Raw genomic sequence first — 18,264 nt, 5'->3', positions numbered from 1 at the left:
TTCCAGGACCTATGCAGGGTTGTCCACTGCCTGTGGGCCTCCCTGGTCTGCAGAGTGGCCGGGGCCATATGGGGGAATGTCTGCCTGTGTGCACGCTCAGGGCCCCCACAGGACGGGATGGAGCTGGGGGCAGGCTTGGAGGTTCATGGAGATGGAAGCTGCCTGAGCACCCTGGGGCACTGCACCCTGAAAACCCCGTGTGGGACCACGCCGCCTGGATGCTGCCCCCAGCTCCAGCCTCTGCTCCCAGTCTCCCCAGAACGGGGCCCACTCAGCTCGTGTGGCTTCGCAATGCCTGGGGTGCATCTGCTGGGTGCCCCCGCGGTCCCGGGCCTGGCTCTGTCCTGGAAGGCAAGTCACATGTGAGGGAATTCCTCACAAACAAGAAGGGAATTCCTCAAGGCTGCTGGAAATCTCTCAAGACTAAGAAGGCCTTTAGAGATGCTTTGTGGCCCCAAAGTAGGAGCCTGTGCTCCCGCCCCCTTTGCGGGGCATTGGGCCTTGATACCCCTTGGGTTCTTGTGACAGCCCCTTCCTCCCCCCGATGTCTCTTTTCCTGTGTCTGCACTGAGTGTGGGATCTCTCACAGTGACAGGAAGGTGCTCTGGACGAAGTCAGTCCTTCCCGGAAGGGGGGCGTTAGTGGGGGCCCCTTAGGCTCGTTGTAAATTCTTATACTTAATCTCTGTCCTTATAATTTAGCTCTCACTGAAGTTTCTCACTTGCATTGTCACTTTATCTTTAGTAAACCAATAGTTTTGTATGTATGTTCCACGTACCACATAGTCATGTTGAGACATCCTGGCTTCCAAATATGTCGTCATCACCAAAAACCAATGGGAACTGTACTCGGGAGGTTCCCAGGGGCTCCCCCTTTCACGTGAGCGTCACAGAAAGCCATGCTTCCTGCTTTCACCCCGTGGTGTGCTGGAGTGAATGGACCAGACCAGGCGGCTGGGGGTGGGGGGAGGTTAGCCGAGGACTGGGGTCGCCCCAGGCCCCCTTGATGACGGCCCCGGGTCGTGCACGGGAGCCTCAGTGCACCACTGTGTCCCTGCACCCCAGCTGGAAGCCGCCACGGGGAGGATGTCAGCAGGTCGGGGAAATTTCATACGTATCACAGGCATCATGCACCAGGGCGGGAAGGGGGGCGGTGTCAGGGCTTGTTAATTTACCGGGGGAGCTAATCGTCTTATTTTATGTGGAAAATTCATCTGAGAAACAACATGGGGGAATAAATCTGTGGCTTTTTGTTGTCAATACTTTCTAAAAGGCTATTTTGAATTTTACTACAAGCTGATTTCAAAAATCACCTTGGACTTGGCTAAGTTGCCACTGGATAGGGAGGTGATGTTTGCCGAGTATTCTTTCTGGCCTCAAAGCTCTCAGCCTCCAGCCTTGCTCTGGCTGCTCTGTCCCTCAGAGCCCCCAGCCCTCCGGTGTGAGTCCCGTGTCTCACGCCTTAGGTAGTGGTCCACCTCCTCCTGTGTGATTGCCGGCCGCCGCCAGACTCGAGTTTATGTTCTCTGACTCACACGCGGTCTCTGCATCCCATCCCTCCCGCTAGATTCTTGGCAAGATTGGTTTTGGTCCCTTTTTGGTCTGATGCCAAGAGGGTGGGTGGGTGGATCCCTCCCTCTTTCTCCCTCCCTCCCTCCCTCTTTCTTCTCCTCCTCCTCCTCCCTCTCTTTCGACCACGAGTACTTCTTGGGCGCTTACCACATCACAGGAGTGTGGGGGATGAGTGAGTCTGCCCTGGACCTTTCCCGCCTGGCCAGGTGGGGAAGTCCAGCGGCCAGGGGAGCTGTCCAGTGTGGCCAGAGCCCTGGGTCCTGGTGCAGACGTCTGAGGCCCCTGTGTGCAGTGCCGGGAAGAACCCATGTGATGTGGCTCTCTTGGCTGAGGAGGAAGTTAGGGTGGGGTATGCGGGGCCCCTGGGAGCGGCTTCCAATCAGAATCTGCCCAGAGCTGGTCAGAAGTCACAGGAGAAGCTGGCCCACCAGGAAGGTCAAATTGGTCGACGGTCTTAGGAAGGACCGTAGAGGCACCATGGAGGCAGCAGGGCCAAAGGCTTACAGGTGTGCCAGGAGGGGAGCCTGAGAAGGAAATGGCCAGGGGGTGATGGAGGAGAGGGGGCGGGGCCCTCATCCCAGGGAGTCAGGAAGGGGAAGTGGGAGGGTGGGACCACTTGCTCTAGAGCCGTCCAGAAAGATGGGGACTGGGGGGCCCTTCGCAGAGACAAACCAGGAGCCTGTGGTGGGGCCGTGAGGCTGGTGGGCAGAGGGCAGGCCGTTCAGCAGTGGATGTGAAAATTCTTTTCCGAAGCTTCTGGGGCAAAGAGGAAGAGGGAAAGTGAAGTGGTTAGGGGAACGGACGTGGGGAGTCAGCTTCCCTGCAGAAGGTTTCTTGGGCCTTCCAAGTAAATTCACCGCATGTGCCTGCTCCTGTCCCCCAATTTCACTCTGTTAATTTCTCCCTGACATGTGCATCGGGTCCCCGTCGGCTGCAGCCATTTCTGGGCCGCACAGCTGCAGGCAGGGAGGGCCCTGCGCTGGGACTGCAGACGGAAGACCCGGGGAGCTGCTCCTTGGTCTCGTGCCCTGTTATGACTCACACTGATGAGCTCTGCCACTTTGATAGGATGCCCTGTGCTTTCTCATAAGTCCGAAGTGAGTAACAGGGGTGGTACGTTTAGTCCAAGCAGAACGTTTGGCGTTGAATTAGTCAGGCTATTTGATCCGTTGGGCATTCAAAGACCTTATACTTAGTCCTTACAAGCTTTTCAGAGGCCTAAGAACATGATTCAGACCTGAAAAAAAAAATTAGACTCCAAAATACTAAAAGTAAATTGCAAAACCAGGACTGAATGTTGAAATGTCTACAGGACGTAACAGCAGGGTGATCCCAGCTCCGCATTTTTGGAGTTGGCTCAGATTACATAATTTGGGATGCAGATGTGTTAATGTGCTTGGTGTCAGGAAGGGGGAGGACCTGGAGAGGGTGCCTGGCTGTTTCTCCTGGCCCCTGTGTTTCTCTGCGTGTTATTCCTGAGATGCGTGAAGCCGGGCTCCCTGTGGTGGGTTAGCTCATTCCTGCATCCCTGTGTCCAGACAAGCGCCAGCTGCGTGTGTTTCACCAAAATGAGCTGGGGGTTGTCAGCCTCTGTGCGCCTCACCCCTGACGCGATTTTCTGAAACTGTTTTCTCAAGGGACTGTGGAACACATGCTCTCTAAACCCGAGACTCATCTTTGAGAGCTTGTTCTGGTTTTTGGGGGGGTGCCTTGAGATCTGTGCGGCGCTCGCTGGTTTAACTAACCTTCTTCGTTCAAGCTCACGCCCACGTGTGCTCCTTCTGCCCCAGGTAGATGCGCCCCTTAGAGATGGTGACTCCCTCCTGAGAAGCAGGACCACCTCCGGCAGGTAAAGGCCTCCTCCGTGGTGACCGGGCTGCTTCGCCCCAGGGCCCCGCCGGCCTTTCCTCATCTGCCGCCAACGCCTTGCAGCCTGTTTCACGTAGCTCTGGACTATCTCCCGCTGCACGCAGAGTATTTTGTTTCCGTCGGTATGTTTTTTGGGGGACAGATGCATGGTTTTATCTGATTTTGGAAGGGGTCTGGGAGCCCCTTGAGAGACCCCGCTGAACCCTTCTCCCAGGGTTGCCTCCCCCTGGGCCATGGCTGTGACCAGGTGACGCAGCCTCAAGTCCATGTCACCCCAGGCTCTGTGTCCACGTCACTTAACTTGCACCTCACTCTCAGACTCTCCATTTCTGTCACGTTGTAGTCCCGGGAGACACAGGCCAGTGACTCAGTGAGTGACCCCTGGGCATCTCCTCCGCTCTGTGGGTGTTAGAAGCTGCCCTCCTCGCCTGCCCTGCCCCTCGCTGGTCCTGCCTGAGTGAACCAGGCCTGGTGGGTCCCAGGACCACTCAGTCGCGCCTTCTCTCACTTGCCTTTGAGTGGGTCTCAGATATGCCCCCCTCTGTCTGTCTGTCTGTCTGTCACTGCCTGCATCCCCGCTCACCTGGACAGCCTCCCCGACTGCCTGCTCTCCCCGCCTCCCCTGCTCATCTCCTGTACATATTCCACAGGGGTGCCAAAATTTCCATAAAAAAAGAAAATCTGATCGTACACCACCCTGTGACTTAAAACCTCTGAGTGACTATTCTGTCACCGACACACTGCAGTCCCAGCTCCGCAGCAAGGCTCTTTGTGTTCCGGGCCCTTTCCGTCTCTCCAGCTTTGCTTCTCAGCACCTCTTTGACTTTGCTCCGGAACACGAGGGTGCTGGTCTCCCCCATGCTGTCTCCACCCTGTGGCTCAGGTAACACTCGTTCAGGAGCCCTCCTCCAGTCCGTGTTAGGCCCTGTCTTCCCTCACGTCTGGGGCATCGCTCTCCCCGTGGACGGTCCTGCATCTCGGTGTGACTCTGTGGACGTGCCCCCTCTCCCCGCTGGCTGCTGAGCAACTCGAGCCAGACCTGGGTCGTTATTCCTAGTTTTGTTCCCAGGACCAAGTGCAGACGCAGGGATGGAGTAGAACTTCCGTGTACAGTTGTAGAATTCGGCAGCGAATGAACAAAAAAATGAATGGGTCTCTGGGAACATTTTACCAAAACTTAACATCTGTCATCAGAACGTGGGGTGATTTATAATCAGTCGCTCACTTCGGAGTGTGACCACTTGCCAGACCATGTTCTAAGCCCTTCCCACGTGACAACTCATTTGCCTTCAACCGCAAGTCCTGTTAACATCAACCCCATTTTGTCCAAAGGGGGAACTGCGACAAGGATGCTGAGCTTTTCCCCATCATGTGCCATCGATGGGCACCTGGGGTGTGTCTCGTGGTCACACGTAGCTGATGGCCTGAACTGTGATTGTCCCGAAGAGCCAGTTCTCATTTTATATATTTTACTCTCTCTATTTTAAGTTGTTACAGTGATTTTTTTCCCCTGGCACCAGCACTCTGCCTGGCCTACAGTAGAACACAGATTGTTAAGGGCCGTCCTGACTTGGCCAGCCTTTCAACGACAGGCCGTGTGAAGGCCGGCCGGGTTTGGCCTCATCCTTGGAATGTCTGTGTTGTTTCTTGGGCATAAAGGGATGCTTGTTAATTTTTGTCAGGAACGTGATTAGTTTGATCTTGGGTGGTGCGTCTTTACCTATTTCCTCTCCATTGGCCGCACTCCCTAGATCATGTGATCCTTAACCCCCATCCCTGGGTCTGGAGCTGACCCTCCCCGCACCTTGCCCTAGGGTCCTGGGGATGGACAGAGATTCAGAAAGTCCCCTGCTTTTTCCTGGAGCAGTTCCGGGGCAGGTGAAGTAAAACCTGGACCCCTGGGGCCGGGCTCCCGTGTCTGAGGAAGGGGTCTGAGGTCACCCAGCTCATCGCCACCTGTACACATGAGGGCACAGAGGCCCAGGTGGAGTCGTGTCCAAGATCACACTGGCCTTGGACTTGCAATCGTGAAACGTCTTTTGTCCACAATTAATTTGGAATTCTGCCCGGCACCTTCCCTGTCGTCTCCCCACCCAGTCATCGAACAAGCCAGAGCTTGTGACTCAATGAACTAACCGCTGACAGGGTTTGGTTGATTTCCAACCAAACTGGCTTTATTTTGCTTTAATTAATCTGAGTAATGGATTGACCTGGAACAGGTAGTTGGGGAACGTTTTAACCCTTTATTTTCTCTTTGCCACAGAGACTTAGAACACGTCCTTGTGGTGACAGAGAGAGGTGATAAGCCAGCCTGCAAGACATCGACGCCCTCTGTCTTGTGTAACGATCCGAATAGAGTTTAAAGGTAAATACTGTAATAATGCTATTCATCTAGACGGAGCGTGAGGGGAGGCCATTGACATGAGTAAAATGACAGGATTACAGGATTTTTAAGGAATGTGGTCTCACTGCTCTGAGGCCGGTGTCAAAGGTTGAATCAGGTGCAGGGATCATTGTCCTCCTTCTGGAGGTGACCTGAGGGGACTGCAGTCCGGGGGGTCACTCAGGCTTAGCATGTCTTTTCTTACCTGCGTTTGCGGGCAGACCTCGGAGGGGTGGTGGCTTTGGTTCCAGACCACTGTGGTTAAACTTGTACCGCGGTAAAACGAGGAGTCACACGGATGTTTTGTTTTCCCAGTTCGTATAAAAGTTACGTTTACACTATACCACAGTCTATTAAATGTACAGTCGCGTTAGGTCTTAAAAAAAGTACATACCTTAACTGAAAGATACTTCATTGCTAAAAAATGCTACCCATCACCTGAGCCTAAAGCGAGTTGTAATCTTTTTGCTGGTGGAGGGTGCTGCCTTGATGCTGACAACTGCTGGCTGGTCAGGGTGTGGTTTCTGAAGGCTTGGGTGTCTGTGGCTATTTCTTAAAATGAGACAACGATGAGGTTTGCTGCATCGACGGATGCCTCCTTTCACTTGCTCCCTTAGAGGCCACTGCAGGGTTATTAATTGGCCTAATTTTGTGTCTCAGGGCGGCCCAAGGAGAGAGATGGGGGTACGGCCAGGTGGCCATTGGGTGGAGCAGTCAGAAAACACACATTTATTGATTAAGTTTGCTGTCTTATGTGGACCCCGTTTGTGGCACCCCAAAACAAATCACAATAGTAACATCAAAGATCACCGATCCCAGATCAACATAACAGATATGACAGTGATGAAAAAGTCTGAAATATTGTTGAGAAGTACCAAAATGTGACACAGAGACGGGAAGTGAGCAAATGCTTTTGGAAAAACGGTGCCGACAGACTTGCCGGAGGCAGCGTTGCCACCAGCCTTTAATTTGTAAGAAACACAGGATCTGTGAGATGCAGGAAAGTGAAGCGCAATGAAACAAGGTCGGCCTGTATTTAAAAAACACTTTGTAGCTTTTTTTTATACCTTTTAATACCACTTCTTAAATAGAACATTTTCCAGCTAATATTCAAGTGATCACATTGCATTCAAGTCTGAATTTGTGATGCCTTAGTTAAAATAGTTCCATGTTTGCAGTTAACTTATGGCCACAGATAAGAATATAGGCAAGTTTCATCTCCTGTAAAACTAAAAGGGCAGATTTTTTCCAAAGCATGGAATTACACGGTCTGCTCTGGCCATGGCCCCTGAGGTGGGAGAGAGGGTTAGAATTTCTTTAGTTCATCTTTTTGCTCATACCATGAGCACTTACCACGGGCTTCCGAGTTCCAAGTGCAGCGCTGGGTGCTGTAGGTGTGGTGATAAGCAGGCCGTGGTTCCTGCCCCCATGAGGCTTCCTGCCCTGGGGTGATGGTAGTGACCTGTGCTAGGGGCCATGGCCGGCACTGACCAGGTTGCTCTGGGAGCCCAGAGGAGGAGGGCCTAGCCTGGCAAGGCTCTGAGGGGCTCCCTGCACTGGTGGGAGGATGACCCCCGATGCGACCTGATGAGTTGGGAGGTACTCTCCCCGCCAGGTTCAGGGTGGAGGGAATAGCAAAGGGGAGGGCTCTGAGGTGGGAGATCAGGTCCAGGGGAGGGCTGATGAGTGCACTGGGTTTGGGGAGAGGGAGACAGGGGCAGGGGACTCAGTCTAGGGGGAGAAGTCAGAGCCTCAGCACAGAGGACCTGGATGCTTTTGCTGAGGGTGTGGGCTTCTTTGGGTGCCAGTGCAGGGGTCTTGAACCCATCATTTGGTGAGTATGAATTTGTAAGCCCTTTGGACTGAATGGAACCAGTAAGTCCACAGGCAGAGAGACAGGAGGGGAGCCAGTTGGCCTAATTTTTCCAGGCAGGAGCTGGTGACTGTTCAGCAGTGAGTGTGAGTGAACTGGGCTGGTTTGATGGTCTCAGGAGACAGACTGGTTAGGACTGAGGACTGCAGCTCTGGGGGTGGCGGCATAAGGGCCACGGAGCCCAGGCCTCTCACCGGATGGGTGGGTGGGTGGGTGTGTGTCTGGCAATGGTGTCCCTGTTACTGAGTTGGGGAGCAGGCCTGGTGGGGAGAATGAGTTTGGTTTGGGGCCCGTGGAGTGTGAGGAATTCATAGGTCTTTGAACAGACTTGTGCACGAGTTCCCTGGAAGTGCGAGGCTGGAATTGACTGCACCGACGTGTGCAGTACACTTACCCCACTCAGGAGCACCGAACAGGAACATTCAAAAGGGAAAACTTCAGTAAACTGAACACGAACTTCATTTGGATGGACGTTTTGTTAATCTTAAGCTGTGTGACTTTGTCCCTAATTCTGTCAAAAATCTCCACCTTCCTTTTCCCCGTTTCCATTCAGAAGCATGGTCACATGAATGATGTAGGGGGCTGACCCATCAGAGACAATGTATTAGATAATTAACTGTATTATGTCATATGCTTTTAGGTGTAGACAGAACAAGGGCAGATGAGGGTGGGGCCAGGTGGGGAGTCAGCATATGTAGTTTTAGAGATTTTTGGGGGGAATAGTAACATTTAAAATTTTTCTTTCGTTCCTCTGTTTCTCCAGGAGAATATGAAAGTATTACTCAGGCTTGTTTGCTTCATAGCTCTACTGATTTCTTCTCTGGAGGCTGGTAAGTCAGCATTTCCCTGTGTGCTTGTCTGCTAAGAAAATCTGTTATGAAGGACCTTCCCTAACCGAGTCATTGTGTTCCCTGTTTCTGTGGACTCCGGGGACACAGCCTCCTGGTCACGGAGCTGTGATGCTGGGTGTCCTGTCAACAACTTGACTTCTCCTTCTGTCATTTTCACTTGGGAAACTGAGGCCCAGTGAGGTTGAGAGCCCGAGGTCCTGCAGCCTGTTTCAGAGCAAGACCTAAAATCCAGGTCTCCGGTGTCTAGTCCAGGCGTCTCCCCACTTTGTAACCGATTGACAAGTACAGTACGCGAAATCTTGGCTTTCATTTGGGAGAGGCGTTACATTGTCTTTATGAATCCACAGCTGAAAGGCATCAGGAGACAGTTCTTTATCTTCTCTAGTTATTCATTGTCTCTCCTCCCCTCTCCCTCTCTTCCTACAAATGCATTTAGCCCCTACCATGTGCCAGGCACAGCAGTGAGTCATCCAGGCAGAAGTATCTGCCTGCATGGGGTTCACCTCCCAGCAGGGGAGAGAGACTGTATATTGGATAAGTAAATATGTTTTATGTCATATGGTGGTACGTGTAGACAGAACAAGGGCAAATGAGGGGAAAAGAACAAAAAGCAGGAAAGGAACGTATAAAGTTTTGGGATGGGGGTGGGCAGAGGTTAAATTTTTTAATACGGTGGCCAGAAAAGGCCTCACTGAGTTTTGACTTTTGAGTTGAACCTGAAGGAGTGGGGAAGAGAGGGTGGAGCTATGTAGATATCAGGTTAGGGGTGAGGAAGCATTCCGGGCAGCATGTGCCAAGGCCCTGAGGCCAAGAGGATCGGCACGAACAGGAAATGAAGTACCAGTGTGGTTGCAGCAGAGTGAAAGGTGAGGGATATGAAGAGGGATGAGGTCGTCTGGGTAATGGGGGTTGGAGGAGGGTTGACTGTGTGGACCTTTCTAAGGATCTCAGCTTGTACTCTGAGATGGGAAGACTGGGGTTCTTTGTTTAAAACCAGAGAGCTGCTCTAACGTATATTTTACAGGCTCATTCTGGTTCTTTTATGGTGAACGGATCAGAGGGAGGCAAAGGCAGAAATAGGGTGGCCACTTAGAAGGCCATGACAGTAATCCAGGCAAACTGAAATGGTAGCATATCTGAGGGTGACAAGGGGAAGTGAGCAGTCAAGGGTTGGATATATCTGGAGGACAGAGACTAGAGGGCTTGCAGATGGACTGGATGTGGGTGTGAGGGAAAGAGAAGAATCAAAGATGACTAAGGGTTTGGCTTGAGCAGATGCAAGGTGGGCTTGCCGTAAATGGGTTGGGGGAAGGGCAGGTATTCAGACTGGGCATGTGAAGTTCAGCTGCCCAAATAAGGATGCTGACTAAGTGGTCTGGAGCCCAAAGGTTGGAGGCATAAAATTGACCTCAGCAAGCTGGTATTAGAACCATGAGACTAGACGAGACCACCTGGGGAGCGAGTATGGTTAGAAGAGAAAAGAACTCCAAGGGCTGAACCTGGCAGCCTCTGAGGACTGGTGGTCAGGGTCCCACTCATCCGAGAACCAGTGAAAGACTGGCCTGAACTGTAGGAGGCGAACCAGACAAATGCCCTGAACCCAAGTGAAGAACGCGGTTCAGGATGCGAGAATATACCACGTGTCCCATGCAGATGTGTCAAGAGATAAAGAGATTTCGTATCACATGTGCTGAACTTGTCCTGCAGCTAACTACCGCCCTGTTTCTTTTGTCCCATCATTTTTCTCTCTGTGTTTCGTTTTGAAGAGTTTCTAATGCTGTATCTTGAAATTCACTAAGCTTCTCTTTTGCGGTGTCAAATCGGCCATTAATCACGTCCCATGTGTTTTTTTAAGTCAACACTGTAGTTAGTTTTCATCTCGAGAAGTTTGATTTTGTTTTTTTTCAATCTCTTTCATTTTTCTACTCAACATGCTTGGTATGGAACCTTGAATACATGGAGCATGATAGTAATAACTACTTTAATTTTCCATCCCTTCTATCGTCTGTGTCACTTATGGGTCAGTTTTGATAGGACTGACTTTTTCCCTCCTTATTATTAGTTATATTATGCAGCCTTTTCACACGCCTAGTAATTTTTGATTGGATGCTAGCTATTGTAGATTTTACCACGTTGGGTGTTGGATTTATTTATTAATTTTTTATTACTAAAAATATTCTTGAGCTTTGTTCTTCCACAAGGCTGGTTGATCCTTTCGGGTCATGCTTTTAAGCTTTGCTAGGCAGGATCAGAACAAGGTTTATTCTAGGCCTAATTTGCTCTGTCTACTGAGTCACATCTCTTCTGGGTTCTCCACCTGATGCCCCTGATGGATGAGGCTGTCCGTTCCGGCTGTTGAGAGCAGCCGCTATTCCCAGAGTGTGGGTGTGTGTGCTTCAGGTGTTGTTCATGCCAGTCCTTTTGGCAATTCTTGCTCTGGCCTTCGACAGTTTTCTTACACGCTTATGCTAATTGATTCCCAGCTGAAAACGTGAGGGGGACTCCCTGTAGACTTCCAAAGCTCGCTCCCTGTCTGTGTGCAGCTCTGACCTCTTTGGTACTTTGCCCTGCAGTCTCCTGGTTTACCTGGACCTGTAGCTCCATCTCCTCAGCTCGAGAGAGAGGACAAGGGGCTTTGCCATTGTCTCCTCCCTGCAGTGTCATGGCCTAGAGTCTCTCTCTAGACAGTAATTTGGGAAAAACCATTGCCCCTGCACCCTCTTTGTTTCCCGTCTTTCTGGCATTTCTGTCCTCTGTTCCCTGATGTTCAATGCCTTGAACATTGTTGTTTTATATACTTCGTCCATTTTTTAGTTGTTCACTTGGGAGGGTAACTTCTGGTTATTCTGTCTTTTAACTGAAGCAGAATATCTGAGCTGAATATCTCTCCTGTTACCTTATCCCCAATTTTTAGCTGGATAGAAAGGAGGTTAAATGACCTGCTGAAGGCACACAGGTAGTGAGTGATGCACTGGATTTGAATCTGAATCTTTCAGACTCCCAAGATAATTCTCTTAATCATAAGGCTGTTAACACTCTCATGTGTAACACGAATTGACATGCTTCATCACTGATGCTCTTCTGTTTAGACAGTACATGAAGAAACACTGAGAGAAATGACTTTCCCTTTCTCCCTTTTAAAGACAAATGTGAGGAACGTGAAGAACAAGTAATTTTAGTTTCATCTGCACATGAAGTTGATGTCCGTTCGTGTCCTCTTATCCCAAGTGAAAACAAAGGCACTATAATTTGGTATAAAAATGACAGCAAGACAGTGGTGTCTACGGAGAGAGACTCCAGGGTCCATCAGCACAAAGATAAACTTTGGTTTGTTCCTGCTAAGGTGGAGGATTCAGGACATTACTACTGTGCAGTAAGGTAAGAGAGGGATTCATCTGTTACCAACCTGTGTCCTGTGGACCTGCCATGGCTAAGGACAGAAAAATCTTCTAATAAACCTCTTTTGATTTATTTTAGAAATTCAACTTACTGCCTCAAAATTAAAATAGCTGCAAAGTTTGTCCAGCACGAGCCTACCCTGTGTTACAGCGCACAAGCTGTGTTCACACAGAAGCTGCTGGTTCCTGGAGATGGACAGCTTGTCTGTCCTTACCTGGATTTTTTAAAAGATGAAAGCAATGCGTTACCCGAAGTCCAGTGGTATAAGGTAATTTTATATTAAATACGGCGTTTTACTTCTCCAGCAAATAAAAATACTTCCCTGTCACGGACAATAGGGTGAACCTGCAAAGCACTTTTTCATCTGGCATACTGTTTGCTTTTGAGTGGTGAAACTTAATAGGATGTTTTCAAAAAAAGTTTAAAGACGGTATTCATTTAATTTGCAGCTTAACTAAAAATCTTGCTTTCTGTTACTTTTGTTTAATAAGATATAGTTGAGAAAAGTACAGTAGGCATGAAAGACGTTCAAAGATAAGGGTGGTCATAGATTTAGAGGTTTTAAGAGACAGCTATTTATTGTGTATGATTTTGTGATTTATTACAAAAGTTAAGTGGTCCTGAGGTAACTTAGTGGTTTCTGTAATTGCCTGAAACGTGATTGGCCAGCGCTACATCATGTTTTGGTATTTTTGTTTTACCTGGTTTGTTGGAGCTTATATGGGGAATCACCTTGTAGAGGTTAAAAAATACAGAAGAAATAATGCCGGTGAACGACGGAAGTACAGCGTGACTAAGAAACAGTGTGTTATTAGCATCTTTCCTCAAATGTGTTTTTCTTGCAAAATAAATTTGTTTTCACTTGTCTTCAAAGTGCAAGGCTGGTAGGCATAAAAATGTAATATCCTGGGAATATAACGATGACCTTGCAAACAACAGAATATTAAAACTTGCATGTAAGGAACTTCTCTATTCATGTATATATGAATATAAATATGAATGATTGCTTTTCAATCCTTGTTTCTTCTTCTTCTGTCTAGGACTGCCAACCTCTACTTCTTGACAGCGTAAACTTTGCTGGGGTAACTAATAAACTCATCATGACGAATGTGACGACGGCGCATAAGGGACACTACACCTGCCGTGCCTCCTACGTGCACTTGGGAAAACAGTATCATGTCACCCGCGTTATAGAACTGATTACCCTGGGTGAGTCATAGCTCCAGGCCTCGGAGTTTAAATCCAAGGAGGCTCAGAGACTCAGAATTCTAATATTACCATCACTGTCCATGGAGGGACTAAATCCGAGAGAAGCTTGGTGACTTGCCAGGGGTCACATGGCTCTGGTTTAGTTTTGATTGCTGCATACCATGTCCGTGTCTTTCGTTCCTGTCTCAGATTCAGTGCTGGTGAGACAGACGGGATGAGCTCCGTTTTCCAGCTGAGCTAGGAGGCTTGTTCCTTGGTGTGGCGGGGAGCTCGGGGGCTCCTTCGGCTGGTACATGAGGAAGGACAGTTCTGAGATCCCTCACTTGGGGAGCTGCAGTGTCTGGCAGTCACTGGCGTGGTGGATGGATGCTAATGGACTTTGGAAGAAGTTCTATTCTTGTTAGCTCTCTGTTAGCCCAGTGACTCAACCTCTCTAAGCCTGTTTCCTTTTCTGTAAGATGGTGATACAACCTTCCAGGGTTGTTGGGGAGGTGAGAAGTCGAGTGTGCTTGGCTTGTGGTCACATGCCTAGTGCCAAACGGATGAGAAATACATCGGTGCATGGTGATTATTCTTGTTAATTTTCCTGAGGCTTCTATTAACCATGTTGCATATTAAAAACTACTCTACAACAAAGGAAAACAAAATGCACTCCTGCAGATTACATGAGGACGGGCAGAACGCTCAACCTTTCTGTCACTTCCAGGATTTTCTCATATAAGAATAGTTATTCTAACTAGGACCTTGGGAGTTAAAGGTGTCTCTGTCTGTTAGTGCTTATTCTGGGGCAACAGGCATAAACAGGGACTATTCCAGGTAAACCCAGAATATAATCACTTTAGAGACAGCTGCATTTTCTCAGTTCTACACTAATTAATTTTTTTCTAAGGTTAATTTTATTGAATCAAAATCAGTTCCTTGCATATGTCCTACAAGCATCGGAGACTCAAAATTTTCAACAATCCTTGGGTCACAACCATCCTGAGTTCTTGGCAGCCCCTCTGTGTTCATGGTGTAGTTCTGATTGGCTTTCCCTACAAATCTATGGAGGTTTTTCCTGCCCATTTGGTTCCTGCTACAACCAGACCGGAAGACAGAATTTTAGGGAAAACGGGGCAGCACAGAATTTTAAAAAACAGATCAAATAGGTTTTAAATCCTCTCCGCCATTGTTCTCTGATCCCTTATGTGGAACTAATATACTTCATCAGGGGTGAGGTTATATTTTGTTTTCTTCTAAAGGTGGATTCAGGAGTATTCGCTGGGCTTCTGCTGTGCCCCAGGCAGTGTTCTAGGTACACAGCAGGGGACAAAAGTGGCAGTATCCTGCCCTGACAAAGCTAATAACTGTTTTCTTATTTGGACTGTAGTGGCGAGCATCGTGGATGTTCAAGTTGGTAGTTTCTCAGGCTCGGCTCCAGATCAACCCTGGAAGCCAGGGGTTCTTGTAGATAAAAGTCAGATTCATTTTCTAGGAGCTCCTTAATATATTTTTCTGCTCATTTTAATAAATTATGCCAAGTTGTTTGGCATTCTTCAATAACAGTGTGACTTTCACTTTTGGGTCATTGTGAAAATTACTAAATGCAAGCCGGTGTAATGCCGGTGGCCTTCTGGTGACTGAAGCGCCACCCAGGGGTGTCCCTTTCCACGACGACTCGTTTTTTTCTGATTTGCTTGAAGAGAGGCACTTGTCTGGAGGTCCAGGGCCTGGTGATGTGTGTGTGTGTGTGTGTGTGTGTGTGTGTGTGTGTTTTGCAGCACCAAACCCTGTGGGTTCAGAAGGGCCCAGGTGTTTAGGGTTTTGCTGTGGCTCTGTGTCAGCCTCCCACCTTCATCTCTCGCCTTCTGTCTCCTGCCGTACGGGCTTTGGTCACTGGAGGGGACAGCAGGAGAGGCCATGCAGTATATTGTGGCATCTTTTGCCAAGTGTTGTCATCACTTGAGGCTGAGGTAAGCCCTGTGCGTGTTTTTCTTTCAGTGAAAAACAAGATCACAAGACCTGAGATTGTGAGTCCAGTTAATGAGACGATGGAGGTGGACTTGGGTAAGTGGGGTCCCATCAGGATAAATGGTTCTCATGGACACTGCGCAGAGTGTAGACTGGTACAGTCTTGCTTGGAAGAGCGGGGTTTGGCTTTTAAGACATAGATCTCTTTAACTCAGTTCTTCCAGATATTTATTCAGAGTAATATTTCAGGATGTGTGCATTGTTGATGTGCAGGAATGGTCACTGACATATTGATCACAATAATGAAAAATTGGAAACTAGTTCTGTTCAGCAACGGGGAAGGTGTTCATCATGGTATGTTTGTATTATGCATTACTAGGCAGTCATGAAACAGCCTGTTTTGGAAGTCTAGTCACGTGAGCCCAAATTCCCAATGCACAATAATTAGACAATAACACCCCATTTAAAAATTGCATATGTGCACAGAGAAGGTACGGAGTGAGACACATAAAGTTATTAATAGTGATTCTCTCTCAGAGATGGATGTAAGGCAATTTATCTTTTACCTTGTGCTTTCCTATAATTAAAACTTTTTATTCAACTGTCATTTGTTAACCTAGATCGATAGATCAAAGTCCATTCATGTTGTGCTGAAAAGTACGTTGCTTTGCAGGATCCCAGCTCCAGTTGGTCTGCAATGTCACCGGCCGGTTGAGTGACTTTGTCTACTGGAAGTGGAACGGGTCAGCAGTTCCCGAAAACGACCCAGTGCTGGTGGAAGACTTTAGACTGTAAGTATGCTAAGACTCGGTCATGCCATTGGGACGATTTGGTATTAAGTTCCGTGTCATACTTTATATCACCATTGTGATTTGATCTAAAGCAAAGATGAGTTGGGAGTTGATGGGTCCTTAACTCTTTGTTGCCCATTTTGGGTTTTGCTCAGCTGAGCAGGATTCATAAGCTCTTGTACATTGAAGGTAAAAATACATGTCATCGGGGTGCAAATTCCAGACCACTCGGAAAGCTTTCTCTTAAATTCAGTTAAAAACGTTGCAGCATTCCAGTGAAGCAGTTGTCCTGAATTCTCCTTCACGTCCTTCCATTTTTAAAATAGTCTAGAGAAGACTCATGAATTGTGGCCAAGAATCAGGCACTCCCCTGCTCAAGTGTCTGACAGCTCCCTGCGCCCCATCTCAGGATGAACTCCTGACTCCATGTCACCTGCAAACCCTTTGATATCTGCCCTGATCTGATCTTGTTTCATATGTTCTCTGTGCCCCCGTGGAGACCAGAATACATATGTTCACGTTTTTCTTCTTGGAAGCTGTAATTTTAATTTGATTTCTCTGATGCTCAGTCTTGTATGGACAGTGGTCCTGGGGCCGTGCGGTATCGGATCAGTGTTGCTCACAGCCTGATTATTAGACCTGTGCTCAGGGCTAGGGATGACTTCTGCTACAGTTTATGCAACAAGGAGATAAAGCTTGGACACGTACCTCATCTGTAACTGATGCGATTTGCGTTACATAATTTCGTTTTCTCTCTTTTGAACAGAGTGGAGAACCCTTTAAACAAAAAACGGAGCACAGTCATCGCAGTGCTTAATATTTCAGTAGTGGAAAGTAAATTTTATCTACATCCATTTACCTGTTTAGCCAAGAATACCGATGGCATGACTACAGCGTATATCCAGTTAATACATCCAGGTAGACAACGCAGCTGTTTACTTGAAATGCCATTTTGTCTCACCAAGATAAGACTCCAGGACCTTGAGCTCTACTGTGCTATTTCCTCTGCCCAGGACACTCTCAGATTCCGCTTAACCTGCGTACCTTCCATTCCTTTTTCACATCTCAGCTCAACTATTTCTTCTAGAAGTCCTTCTGTCCTGCTGCCCAGCCTTAACCCAGCTCTCTGCCCAGATGGACATGGCTGGGGCCTCCACTGTGTTCTTCCATAGCACCGTCTGTCCCTGTCACAGGACACCCTTAGTTTCCTTTACTTGATTGTAAATTCTGCGATGGTGCAGATAATTGCTAATCATTCTGTTTCCAGACTGAAGTCTGGTCCTTCTAGTTACCTAATGAATACTTTTTAGTTACATGATTACATGATGGATGCACCGGGGAAGCCTAAATACCCACTTTTCAGAGAGGACATCAGAAGTGACTGGTTTCCATGAACTGTAAAATCAAACACAATATTGAAAGTATCTGTGAAGTATTTTAAGATACTATGTAGTTGAATTAAAATAGGTTATTTATGAGTATGTACATGGAAGAAAATCTAAAAGAATCTACGGACAAACTATTAGAATTAGTAAATGAATTTAGCAAGATCACTAATGTGTGTGTATATATATGGTATTTTGGTGTAGTCTGTAAATACCAACAACAAATAAATAGAAATTAAATTTAAAATATCACATTTACAGTAGCATCAAAAAATTATCAAATACTTAGGAGTAACTCTAGCAAAAGCTGTTCAACATCTCTGTTAGACAAACTAAAAATACGTTATTGAGAGAAGGCGTAACAGATGGAGGGATATACAATATTCATAGGTTGAAAGGCTCAGTATTATAAAGACGTTAGTTCCCCTCAAATGAATCTATAGATTCAAAACAATTCCAATCAAAATCTCAGCAGTATTTGTGCATGTGTGGGTGTGTGTCTGTGTGAGTGTGTTGCTGTGGGCATGTTTATTCTGAAAGTCACATGGAAATGTAAAGGGCCAAGAGTTGAGGTGGTCTCGCATTAAAAACAACAAATCTGGAAGATTTACCCTACAGATCCTGTACGAGCTACAGTAATTAAGATTGTAAATGGGAACCATCCATTGGGCCAGTCGGGTATTGATTTGGAAAATGGTATATCTTGATTTCTGCTTCATACCCAGATGGATTACAGGTCGATCAGTGACTAAATTGGAGAAGTAAATAACAGCTCTTAGATTCTCTTTCCTGGATGCCTCCTTGGTCCCTGACACTTAGAAGGCTCTTTTCTCTTTCTTTTTTCTCCACCTGCCTCCGCACCTACAGCTCCACCTGACTCCTCTGCGGTCACTGGGTGAATAATTAGCATGCGGAGCTGGGAGAATGCGGAAGTCTAAGGTGTTCTTTCTGGCATCCCTAAGCCCTTCTTTCCTTTCCCCGAG

General features: G+C 47.9%; 1 protein-coding gene across 13 annotated transcripts in view; it reads left to right on the top strand.

Annotated features, from left to right (window-relative positions):
* Nucleotides 1–18,264, top strand: part of IL1R1 (interleukin 1 receptor type 1) — a 58,916-nt gene that overhangs the window by 35,397 nt on the left and 5,255 nt on the right. For 4 of the 13 annotated variants that reach the window (XM_010959083.3, XM_074354708.1, XM_074354707.1 and 1 more), the window contains 9 exons: nt 3,362–3,562; nt 5,704–5,805; nt 8,460–8,526; nt 11,691–11,925; nt 12,025–12,214; nt 12,987–13,155; nt 15,136–15,201; nt 15,779–15,896; nt 16,663–16,814. In XM_010959083.3, coding sequence (XP_010957385.1) covers nt 8,466–8,526; nt 11,691–11,925; nt 12,025–12,214; nt 12,987–13,155; nt 15,136–15,201; nt 15,779–15,896; nt 16,663–16,814 — 991 coding nt within the window. In that variant the 5' untranslated portion in view covers nt 3,362–3,562; nt 5,704–5,805; nt 8,460–8,465. Of the gene's footprint in view, nt 1–2,508; nt 2,669–3,361; nt 3,563–5,703; nt 5,806–8,459; nt 8,527–11,690; nt 11,926–12,024; nt 12,215–12,986; nt 13,156–15,135; nt 15,202–15,778; nt 15,897–16,662; nt 16,815–18,264 lie in introns of those variants that run through there. The other 9 variants (XM_074354712.1, XM_074354711.1, XM_045519660.2 and 6 more) reach the window with 6 other exon arrangements.

This window comes from Camelus bactrianus, chromosome 28 (assembly GCF_048773025.1).
Source record: "Camelus bactrianus isolate YW-2024 breed Bactrian camel chromosome 28, ASM4877302v1, whole genome shotgun sequence".
NCBI classification, from domain to species: domain Eukaryota; kingdom Metazoa; phylum Chordata; class Mammalia; order Artiodactyla; family Camelidae; genus Camelus; species Camelus bactrianus.
The sequence above is the reverse complement of the archived record's forward strand: the minus strand, read 5'-3'. Positions and strand labels throughout refer to the sequence as shown.